Genomic DNA, 12,276 nt, shown 5'->3' on the forward strand with positions numbered 1-12,276 from the left:
TATTTATCCTACTGTAAATGAAACCGTAATGTGGAGTTAGGTTCTACAGAGTTTGTGACTTTTGTTTCAGTTGTGTATTGTAGCCAGATAGCTCGCTATAGGCTAAGGCCACCCACCCCCCTAGTCCAATATAGGGCACTACCCCCCCCCCCCCCCCCCCCCCGTCGGAAAATTATTGCAACGTCGCTGATTGTGCCCCCTAAGAATTTTGGCTTGCATGACGCCTCTGAGTCCGCTTACTTGCGAGACTCAGCTGCGCTATCTGTTTCCTTATTTGGGTTTTGGGTTGCCAGGTTTTAGCCTATGACAAAAGGGCTTGAATTGAAAGTAGGTGATTGTGTATGTATAGAGTGTATCATACACATTCTGGCAACCTGATAAATGTCAGGCTAACAGAAAAGAAAAAAATGATGAATGCATTTTCAAATGAAATGTCATGGCCATGCAAATTCCGGGAGTTTTCTGGGAGAAACAACAAAACTGGCTAACCTTAAAATACGGGAGAAACCCGGGACAAGTGTTGGCACTGGCAGGGATGCTGGGGAGCAGTTCTGCTTAGGGCACCCAAACGGCTAGGGTACTGTCAATATAGTAACGTGAAAACGCAGTTTGCACGAAAAAATACCTTCTGTATTGAATACTGAACACACACACACACACACACACACACACACACACACACACACACACACACACACACACACACACACACACACACACTTAACTATTTCTGAAATGTCAGAGGTGGATAAACTGTCTTTATTGTGTTTAGGCTCCACTACAGCCTTCACGCACAGACACAAACACACACACACACACACACACACACACACACACACACACATACACACACACACAAAAAACACACACACACACACACACACATACAAAATCCATTAGCCTACCCCCAAACATACACTCACAAGCCAACACACAACACTCATTTACATACACAAAAGTTGGAAGAGTAAGAGTAGGGAATGGAGACAAATTGACAAGCGTGATTTATTTTTGCAGAGAGAATGAGCAGGACTGATCTGCAGTGACATTTGTACCAGTATGTGTTACATCTTGTACTAGCCGGATTGTGTATAAACCTGATGATATTTTAAGCAAATTACAAAAACAAAAGCATGCATTAACCACCCCCTTGTAGCTCATAGCCGAAGAAAGATGTCCAATGTATAAATCTTGGATAATGATGGTAAATGTAAATGCAATATGAAACCGGCGATGACCCACAAAGATCTCTTTGCATTGAGTAACTTGTCAACAAAGAATGTGTGAAAGATACTACAGGCCCCGGTGCATCAAAATAACGCCATGGGCAAGGATCCCCTGGAATCAGGTTTGGCCAGCTTTCGGTGAAGAACAGGGAGGGGGAGGGGTGACCCTGGGCCAGGTCCGGGCCAGAATCTGCCCAGACTCATCTCGGACAGGCCTCTGAATGAGGAGGAGGGGAAGGGAAGGGAAACACTCAGATTTGCTCCCAAGGGTCTCATTCAGTGGAGACAGAGCTTGAAAAAGCAAAGACCCAAAAGGATTCCAGGAGCACAGACACACATTTGAAACACTCAGGTGAGTTTCTGGGGCAGATTGGACGTTGGTGTTCTCAGTGATGTGGTTTTATTGCTCATGTAGAGAACTTGTGTGTAGAGGTGAAAGGCTGATATTCATACTTTCCCCTTTTCCTATAGCTGATGCAAAGTGTTAACATTGCAATCCCTTATAGGTGTCAAACTGTAAACATGTGAAAGGAGATTTTTTTCTTGTGTAAGAAGAACGACAATTGTGTAACAAGCAGGTAAGTCCGGACCAATTATTTCAAAGTTATTGCTCATCACCATTCAAGTGTTGCAGGAGTCGAGAGTTCCCAGTCTCTATTCTTGTTGTAAATGAGTCGGGCAGGGCCAGGCAAGGAAAACCTGCCCTTACAGAAATTTCAGGTCTCTGGGAAACAGTTGTGGTTAACCTTTGACAATGTTACAGCAATGTCATATTGTCATAATGTCATATTCAAATTAGGTTTGTCACCAGAAGTACACTTGAAGTTTGCTATGATTAGGCAAGTTTATTTAAATGATCTTCATCTAAATAATACTGCTGCCCAATGGAACACAGCCAGCGACCTTTACTCCCAAGATAGAGCACATTTGGAAATTTGCGTTTAGGACGTTGGTGATGACAACTAATTGGCTAAGTGTTGTGGCAAATCACTGGCAAACACATTTGCAAATAGTTGCAAACTAAACTTCTCATTGTTGCATTGTTGCTTGAAGTTTGCCTCTAGTGGCCAACATTAGTACATTTCTAGCAAAATGTTCAAGTGAGCTCATTTGCTTCCAACAAATCACCCTCAAGTTTACTCCAAATCTGACTGAAACATGAATGTGTTTATTTTTGTAAGGGTGGCCCTTGTAAGAAATTATGCATTAAAGTCATTTTGGGTAAAAGCATCAGCCAAATAAGTAAGTGCCGTGGGAAGTTTGTTTTAAATGATTATGACCTAGTTTAGGAAACAGATGTAGTGCTTGTGTCTTGAATTGCTTTGACATTGTACGTTTGGGCAGTCTCTCTCCCCCGAGTCTGAAGAGGGAGCTGTCTGTTTTCTAGCTCATCTGGGCTGGACAACAGCTGATTGGCGGGACTGTTCAAAAACACCTCTGACCTGCTCTGTCGCTGCAGCTCTCTGCTTTGCTCTGCATTGCTTTGCTTGGCTCTGATCTGATCTGATCTGATCTGGCCTCAGTGCTGGTGGCAGCAGCATCTTATTCCTTTTGCCTTTTTGCGCTACACATAGTCTACACTTCACTGAACACATTTGATTAACCTTTTGTTGCCTGTTACTGACTTGATATTCTTCTTGATTTAGATTATGCTTTAATCATATTATTTTATGCTTTAATAATTTCAAACGATGTGGTCTCCCTTTATGTCATGGCTACTCCGAGCTAGGTAGTCGTGACACTTGAGTACTGAGACGCTGTGTGTGTGTGTGTGTGTGTGTAAGCCAAACTAATAAAAACAATAGTTCCCATATGTTATCTGCAATAATAATGGTATACATCGAATTATATATGTTCTCTCTGACCTTCTCTCTCTCTCTCTCTCTCTCTCTCTCTCTTTCTCACTCCTTCCTTCATTCCTAGAAATGGAGCCCATCAGCGCCATCCTTAGCCCCATCCTGGAGATAGCGCTGAAGGTGTACAAGCTGTGCCAGCAGGTGAAGAGCAATAAGAAGCGCTGTGCGCGCCTCTCCAAGCGCGTGTCTCTGCTGGTGGAGCTGCTGGAGGCGGCGCGCGAGCAGGACCTGTGTGACGAGACGAGGCTGGTGCGCCGGGCCCTGACGGAGCTGGGCGAGGTGCTGCACACGGCCCGGGAGCTGGCGCAGGCCCACGTGGAGGCCTGCTGGATCGAGCGCATGTGGAACGCGGAGGAGATGGGCCAGCAGTTCGACCCGCTCAACGTGCGCCTCAGCCAGGCCGCCGACACACTGGCCCTGGCCCTGCAGGTGGAGCACAGGTACGGGAGACGCTCGCCCTCGTCTGTTGTCGAGTCATGCGTTTGTTCAAATGTGTCCTGTTTGTTTATCTGTCTTTATCATCCCTACAGGGACCGTCTAGAGGAGGTGTACAATGAGCTGCGTCGGCAAAAGGAGGACGAGGAAGACAGGAGGGCTGACCTGGAAGAATGGCAGACAAGTGAGCTCAAACACTAACTTTTTTTCCCCCTGTGTCTGTCTTTTTGTCTCTATGTGTGTGTCTCTGTGTGTGCTGAGCTGAGGTATATTTCATATTGTTTCCCTGGGCCTGTCATGCCTTTGTTCATTGTCATAACGTTCCATATGATGTGTGGACAGTAGTTTATAATGTGTAAAAACGTGTCATGCTTTAGAATGTGCATAGTGTATCATGGAGTAGTGTATGTGTCGTAGTGTGTGTACATGTATGTGTATTAAGTTTGGCCGTGCCCAAGATGTTGTCATTGTTGTGCCTTTGTTTCAATGTGGATACAGTGTTGAAATGTGTATACTGTACTGAGCTGTGTTCTCCTCTTGTGCAGTCATGCAAACCTTGGCCACAAGCACTAAAGAAGGTGTTGACGCTGTGCGGGAGACTGTTGACAGCACCCAGAGGGACATCAATGATGTGCAGGACAAACTGGAGCAGACACAGAAAGACATCCACGACATCAAGGGCATGCTAGAGACAGGTAAGTGTCTCTCCAGCAGAGCAATACAAGGCAGTGAACACATACAGCACAACACAACAAGGGCAACTGTTGTTATATAGACCTAACTGGTCTATATAACAACATAACGAATGTTCAAGAATCAAAGACTTTATTCATCAGTCTTCCAAAGTCTCCAAATGTTCACTCTCCTAATGTAATTATTAATAGATAACACTTAAACATTAAAGTCAACCACTGTCGTTGCTTTTTCCTCTCCCCAGTTACTGAATCTATCCCTCCAGCACCCCTAGAGGCAAATGGTATGTATTACATCTCACACCCTCTCCTGAATTCACACGACAGATGTTCTGCATGAGTAATGTGAAGAACCATTTTATCAAACATCAGTGTCTGAGTGTTGTTTGAAGAAATTAAGTTTGTTTTTCAAAAATTGTCATAAAGTTGTCTATCCACGCCTACGTGTGTTTGGTTGTTTTAGGAGATACATCTGCTGTTTTATGAATAACATTAATCTCTCTCAGAAGCAACCTCAGTTATCTCTCAGAAATAAGATATTTAAGATGTTAAATGGGATACAACAACAATGCACTATTGGTTGACCACAGTCAAAAATGTGCCACAGATTGTACCCTGGATCTGTAAAGGCCCTGAAGATATAGAGACATGGAGATAAAGATACAGTATAGAGATATAGATATATAGATAGAGACATGGAGATAAAGATACCGTATAGAGATAAAGATACCGTATAGAGATATAGATATATAGATAGAGACATGGAGATAAAGATACCGTATAGAGATAAAGATACCGTATAGAGATATAGATATATAGATAGAGACATGGAGATAAAGATACCGTATAGAGATAAAGATACCGTATAGAGATATAGATATATAGATAGAGACATGGAGATAAAGATACCGTATAGAGATATAGATATATAGATATAGAGACATGGAGATAAAGATACTGTATAGAGATATAGATATATAGATATAGAGACATGGAGATAAAGATACCATATAGAGACATGGATATGTAGATACAGCAAAGGCTCTGCCAATAGCCTCTACAAGAAGGATCTCTCTCTCTCTCTCTGACATTTTAGCGCTGTGATCTCAGTATTTTTTTGTTGTCCTTCAGAGCTGAGTGAGTTGATTGACCAGTACAAGGAGTCGGTGCGGAGTGCCTACGGGGTATTCGAGGAGTACAATTCCCTGCCCGGGGAGAACCTCCAGTTGGAGGAGCGCTACACGGAGCTGCTGATTGTCCAGAGGCACCGGCAGCAGAGGGAGCGCGAGGAGGAGATCCGCTCCCGAGGCCAGGACTTCCAGCGGGTCTACAGTGCCAGGAAGACTCAGGCCTACCGGAGCACCAGTGTGGGCCAGCTCCTGGGGGCTCAGGGCCACGCCGCCGCCCCGAAGGCCGTCATCCTCCAGGGGAACTCCGGGAGCGGGAAGACCTTCACCACGCGAAAGATCATGCTCGACTGGGCTTCGGGAAAGCTCTACGACGGCGTGTTTGATTTTGTTTTCCGTCTGAAGTGCAAGGAGCTGAACTGCTACTCTGGAGAGAAGAGCATGGTGGAGATCCTGAGCACCAGTGAGAAGCTCACGCCGGCCGTCTCGCAGGTGTTGAGGACCGCTCCGGAGAGAGTGCTCGTCATCGCGGACGGCTTCGACGAGCTCAAGTTCTCCTTGGACGCGGCCTCGGCGTCTCTTCCCACAGACGTGCTCAGTCCAGCTCCCGTGGAGGCGACGTTGAGCGCTCTGTTCAGCGGGAAGGTCCTCTCAGACTCTGCCCTCATGGTCACCACCCGGTCCACGGCCTCGGACGGCCTCCGGAAGCTGCTCAAGCACCCGCACCACTTCAACGAGATCCTGGGCTTCTCGGACGACGCCGTGCGCACGTACTTCCGCAGGTACTTCAAAGACGACGAGCGGCTGGCGCGGCGGGCGTTCGAGTGCGTCCGGGCCAACGAGACGCTCTACACGGCCTGCTTCATCCCCGTCATCTGCTGGATCATATGCACCGTGCTGAGGGAGAGGCTGGAGGACGGCCAGGACGTGACCTCAGGGCTGGAGACCACCACCGCCATCTTCGTGCACTTTGTGACCACGCTGCTGGAGCACCACTGCCGAGACCTGCACCGGTCGCCCGAGGTGCTGCTCAGCAGCATCGGGCGTCTGGCCAAGAACGGGATCGAGAGGCAGCAGGTCCTGTTCGACGAGCGCAGCGTCTCCGAGGCCGTCTCCGATCCCGGCAGCGTCCCGTTCCTGTGCAAGTTCCTGAAGAAGAAGATCGGCCGGCTCCAGACCATGTTCACCTTCATGCACCTCAGCTTCCAGGAGTTCTTCGCCGCTCTCCACTACCTGCTGCTGGACGAGGCCGAGGCCGAGAGCAAGATGGACGAACTGCTGCTCTCTGTGGAGGGGCAGGGTGACGGAGCGCGGCAGTCCCACCTGCGCCCTGTAGTCCAGTTCATCTTTGGCCTGCTGAACAGAGATGTGGGAGACACCCTCAGCGACGCCTTCTCCATCGGTTCATCCGCAGCAGATGTGCTCCGTGGCCGGCTGGAGCGCTGGATCCCCCACATGGTGGAGCTGGAGAAGAGCAACGTCACGCCGGAGGGCAACCTGCAGCTCTTCCTGCTCCACTGCCTCTACGAGCACCACAAGGACGAGTACACCGCCGCCACCATGGACTTTTGGGGGCGCCTGGACCTCAGCTCCCTGCCCCTCAACAACACAGACTGCTGGGTGCTGCTCTACTGCCTCAGGTGTTGCCCCATCGTCGGGAGACTCAAGCTCCGGCACAGCAACATCACGCCCAGCAAGCTGCGCATGCTACAGCCGGGCCTCATCAGATGTGAAAACCTGAAGTGAGTGTTTCAGCATTATCCTGTGCTAACTCAATGACCTACATTCATACAGTTTGATCTCATTAAATAAATAATCATGATTCATGAATAAAAGGAGGACAGGAGTTAGATATCGGTGTCTTGGATCCTGTGCTTGGTACAGTTCTAACTGCTCTCTGCTCTCTGTCTGTGATGTCTTCTTGTCTTATGTCTTGTAAAGCCTACCTTACACTGGCCGCGTTAACAAATTAATTTATTCGGAATGAAATGGTTCGGAATGGAAATATTCTCCTTCGAGTTTATTCCGAATTGGCGTTTACATGGAACAAACGTTAATTCGCTTTATTGTGTTCTGCTGAAAATCTGGGGGTCGGGAAGGGTTCTGATTGGACAGTCGGCACATGAACGTAGCCTAATTAAGGTCTACCGGAAGAAAACAAACTCTAGCTGGCTACCAGCTTTTTTGTCATCTTGAGTTAACTGTTTTCGCAGTCATTCTGATAATAGGCCTACTATTTAACCAGCAGCTCGAAAATATTATCAAGCTTCACGTTTGCTAGCTGAGGAGGAGAAGAGAGTCGGAGAAGGGGGGAAGAAGACGGAGCCAAATTTGCAGTGAAACGAGCATGCGCGCTTCTTCCTCCTCGTACGAGCATGCGCCAAACAAACGGAATAAACTTGAAGCGGAATAAAGGTTTACATGGTCTCTTTTAAAGCCGAATTAATTTTTATTACGAATTAACTTGGTTTTATTCGGAATTAAAGCTCTCATGTAAACGCAGCAACTGACAGACTTTGACAAAATTTGGGAAAGATTCTTGAAAGATTGTAGTCTTTTGAGTAAAGCTTGAATGAGGGGCATTAGTTAAAAGATAATTCCAATAATCTTTCCCAATTCTTGTCAAAGTCTGTCAGTGTAAGGTAGGCTTATGCTGTACTTGGGACTGACAGTGGTCCCTGCTCTCTGCTGCCTCTTGTGTCATGTCTGTAATTTGTATGTTTTACTTGGAGCTGACGATGATCTCTTCTCTCTGCTGCCCCCTGTAGTCTGGAGGTGGAAGCACTGACTGATTCAGATGTAGCAGACTTGGCTGGTGCTCTGGGGGAGGGCAAAACCCTGACTCTGTGGTAAGGACACAACGCAGCACAAACGCACATACAGGACAGTCACAAAAATAGATTTACAGATTTACAGATTTCACTTATATACATATCTTAATTTGTTTGGCTGGCCGTTTAGGACGACAGACAGCCAGCTGTCGGAGAGTGGTGTGGAGAAGGTTCTATGTGCCCTTGCCAAGCAGACGAGGGTGAATGCCTATCTCAGCCTGGGTGTCCTCACAGCAGGAACTCTGAAACACCTGGTCCACTACGTGCAAAATGCCAAGGGCAGAGCCACTGTTAGGTAAGATACTTACACTCACTCTCTCTCTCTCTCTCTCTCTCTCTCTCTCTCTCTCTCTCTCTCTCTCTCTCTCTCTCTCTCTCTCACACACACACGATGCATGATGTTAGTCGAAAATCCATTCTACACCTGCTCTACAATAAGCTGCTATTTTTTTAAAAAATATTGTCATTTTAATGGCATGCATTCATACAAAGGGTAAAAATATGCCTGTGTGATTCACTCCAGTTATCTACACTATAACCTTCACAACAGATTTTACAGCACAACGTCTATTCACTTTGTCTATTCACAGACTATTCACTTTAAGCTTTTAGCTTGCAACCTTCAGACAAAACCTGACGTTTGTTTTCTGTGTAATGCTCTAAGCTTGCTTTTTCATTCTGTTTTCGTCTCAGAGTGGTCAGAAATCAAGTAGAGGAGGAAGACTACCTCAGCTGGTACCTCACAGTGAAGACCACCCTAAACAGTAACCGCTTCAGGTGAGGACCATGGCCCAAAGCCATAATGACCTCCACCCCTAATCTAATGGACCAAATACAATTATACAACCAGACACATGCACCCTCTAGAAGTTCCACCTTTTAACATGAATACAGTCATTTCCTGTGTATTAGCCACATTGTGCATAAGCCACGGGACAGTGTTTTATGCAAGTTAAAGGAAACATAACCATATTAATACCTTATTTGCCTCTGTATATTAACCTCATAGCTGAGGAAATTTGGCAAAATCAATGTATAAGCCGCGGCTAATAGTTGTGAAATGACGGCAGTGAATATTGTTGTATGTGTGTCACCCATGCAGTCTGACCCTTGTGGCCTCGTCCCACTGTGGCTTTGTCCAGTCTGTGAGCGTGGGCCCCATCTCAGAGCTCTCACTCAGCCTGGACAGAGCATCTGACCTCTCGTCTTTCCAGTGGACAGATGTCCTGCAGAGGAGCCACACGCTCTGGCTCACAGAAAAGGAGTAAGTCACCATGTGTGATTATGCGAGTGTGTTGCAAGTGTGTGTGTGCACACATGTTTGAGTATAAGTTTGTCTAAATGCTCTTGGGGCAAACAAAATGCTGCTATATAAATGTGAGTGCGTGCGTGCGTGTGTACGTACATTACATACATGTGCATTTCTATGTATCCCCATGACTGTGACCGTGCATGTTTGTGTTTGTTTCTGCAGGGCTGATTTACCTGCGCATGTGGCTGGCCTGATGAGCTGCCTGGCGCTGGTGCCGGGGCTGAAGGGAGTGCAGCTGGAGGTCCACCCCAGGAGAGTGCACCCCTGCTGGGCCACGGGGGTGCTGGCACTCATGCACGCATGCCCTACTCTGGACAACATCAAGTAAGAACATAACATCATCTCATTTGTCTCTTTGAGAGAGAGAAAGAGACTGTGTGTGTGTGTGTGTGTGTGTGTGTGTGTGTGTGTGTGTGTGTGTGTGTGTGCGTGTGTGCGTGCAATCTGGGCATGTGTGTGTATTTGTATGTGTGAGTGAGAGAGAGAGAAAGAGAGTGTGTGTGTGTGTGTGTGTGTGTGTGTGAGAAAGTGTGTATTTATACCAGGACTTTCAGGCTCTGTAAAGCACCTATTTGACTTTGTTATTTCTTCTATAAGTTGTCTTCTTTTTAGAATCTGAGATCTCATATAACTGAACTTGGCTTCATGTTGGCAAGTGTGTCACATCTGTCTAGCCTCTTTGGGGTAGGACTATTTCTAGGCCTATCATCAAATGCCTGACCTCTTTAGAAAGCTGAGACAGTGTAGTGTCTTAGGAAATAATCAGAATAATTGTTTGAAGTACTGGCACAGCATTATAGAGGCTAGAATATTGTTGTTGTTTTTTTTTTCTGCCGGATAACAAGCATCTCTGAACTGACCATATATCAGCTGTACTGTAGGTCACTTGATAAACTTTAGAAACACACCAGAGCCCTAGCAGCCCTGAACCCTGAGCCCTGAGGTCTTGTGAAGCTGTGTGCAAAAGTAGATTAATATAGAATGAAATATGAGTACTTTATTATTTGCCAAGGTATGCTCATGCATTTTTAAATTGCCCTATGGAAACTCCCCATACGACGTTTGATGATCCAAAATGCATACTGATAATCAAATGCTTACTGCATATGAACCCCTTTGTGTAGAAGCATAATGCTGGTCTCAAATGAAAGGTAACACTCTGAGGTTTCTTGTAGACTATTTGCATTGTATGTCAGATGTTCTGATACAATGACTACAAAAGTCCCTATTTTTGCATTTGCTTTGTTGAGATAGACTATACTGTACATCTGCACAACTAATATTGGATAAAACAACATGAAGATTCAATTTCTATGGATTCTTGTGAATATTTCAGCACTCAACATGCTGCATCTACTTATTGCTAAGGATTTACACTGCAGCTAGAGGTCAGGGTGGCATTGAAGGGGGAGGAGGGCATTTTTGATTAAATTTACTTAATCAAATCAGACATAGTACGATTAATCTGGCAATGTAAAGAACTATACAGATTGTTCATAAACAAAACAAAGTTTTGATTGTACATAAACAAAACAAAGACATTTTTGGACTTCCAAGAGTCCAAGCTTTCTAATGCTGTATAACATTACTATGCTACTGTACATAGCAATACGGTGCATAAAATTGATTTGAAATGTTCAGGGGAGGTGGAGGGTTCGGGGGAGTGGGGGGTTGTGCTCTATTTGGCCACCCGTCTCTAAACAGGCTAGTGTTTCTTCTAAGCACTGTAGACCTGTCTGTGGAGAGCAAATGCGCACACACGCCTAAATGTTTCCCTGCTGTTGTCTCTCTCTCCCTCAGGCTGAGTGGAGGCCAGTTTGCGTACGGTCTGCTGACTGAAGAAAGCCTCGATCTCCTGCATGACTCGGAGAAGCGTGGAGACTGTAAACTCGTCATAAAGGGGTAGGTTCCGTTGCCTCTCTGTTACCTGTGAGCAGACACACTCCAGACTAAAGCAGCGCCCACCGGACACGGTGTTCGGCGGTCTGGGCTCAACGTGCAGGATTTACAATCCCTGTGCGGCTGCTGTGCGGCAGACGTTTTCTAGTGGGCTCTAGTAGTGCTCCGTTAAAAACAATGGAGTTCTAGTTTCTTTATTGTCGCGGCGCGGCGCTTACATGTCCGGTGGGCGCCGGCCTTAAGTCCTGGCCAATCCTGAAAGCAGTGTTGAGCAGCCTCTATTGTAACTAGAGGGAGAGAGAGAGAGAGAATGGGATCAAAATCATCAGATCCAGTCCAGATCCAATTCAAATCTGACTCAGTCAGGCAGGTCAGACTGGCCAGTGTTGATGTGTGAGTGTTAATGTGTTGTGTTTCTCCTGCCCCCAACCCACCCACCCACCCACCCACCCTACCCACAGAGCCAAATGCACCAAGACCACAGACCAGTGCACAGAGAACAGCCCCCAGGTCTCCTGTAACCAGCGCGTCACCATCCTGATCCAGGGCCACTCCTACACAGAAAGCCCCAGGGCTTCCAAGGGCGCCTTCTCCAATGACCCCAGGAGCCTCGTCCTGCGTAAGCTTGCTCGGACAATGTCTTGAGTTTGCCTGGGCTGGTTGATCCTACTTGAATCTGGAAAGACACAGTGTTAACCACAGGTGTTTTAAGTTGCCTATCGTGACCTATGGCAGTAAGCCTCTATCAAACAGGAAGCTGCTGACAAACATATGGTGAGCTCTAGGAAGTAATGGCAATGTCCAAGATGTACTGTAGTTACATGCAAAAAATTAAATTATTATGAATATTATTATTATTATTATTAATAATAATAATAATAATAATAATAAAATGTTT

General features: G+C 46.3%; 1 protein-coding gene across 1 annotated transcript; it reads left to right on the forward strand.

Moving 5' to 3' along the window:
- Positions 1-3,151: 3,151 nt before the first annotated feature.
- Positions 3,152-12,023, forward strand: LOC134075053 (NACHT, LRR and PYD domains-containing protein 1 homolog). The gene is made up of 11 exons (XM_062530531.1): positions 3,152-3,522; positions 3,613-3,701; positions 4,063-4,212; positions 5,341-7,078; positions 8,105-8,185; positions 8,298-8,462; positions 8,861-8,944; positions 9,270-9,431; positions 9,642-9,803; positions 11,280-11,381; positions 11,840-12,023. Exons 1-11 carry the CDS (start codon positions 3,152-3,154, stop codon positions 12,021-12,023), a joined length of 3,288 nt encoding a protein of 1,095 aa, XP_062386515.1.
- Positions 12,024-12,276: the final 253 nt, after the last annotated feature.

This window comes from Sardina pilchardus, chromosome 2, assembly GCF_963854185.1.
Source record: "Sardina pilchardus chromosome 2, fSarPil1.1, whole genome shotgun sequence".
NCBI classification, from domain to species: Eukaryota; Metazoa; Chordata; class Actinopteri; order Clupeiformes; family Clupeidae; genus Sardina; species Sardina pilchardus.

Bases quoted from the DNA above. Each gene is read 5' to 3' on its own strand.
- LOC134075053 (XM_062530531.1), top strand. From the start codon at position 3,152: ATGGAGCCCATCAGCGCCATCCTTAGCCCCATCCTGGAGATAGCGCTG. The intron at 3,702-4,062 runs GTGAGCTCAAAC...CCTCTTGTGCAG, and splicing joins CCTGGAAGAATGGCAGACAA to TCATGCAAACCTTGGCCACA. The intron at 7,079-8,104 runs GTGAGTGTTTCA...TGCCCCCTGTAG, and splicing joins ATCAGATGTGAAAACCTGAA to TCTGGAGGTGGAAGCACTGA.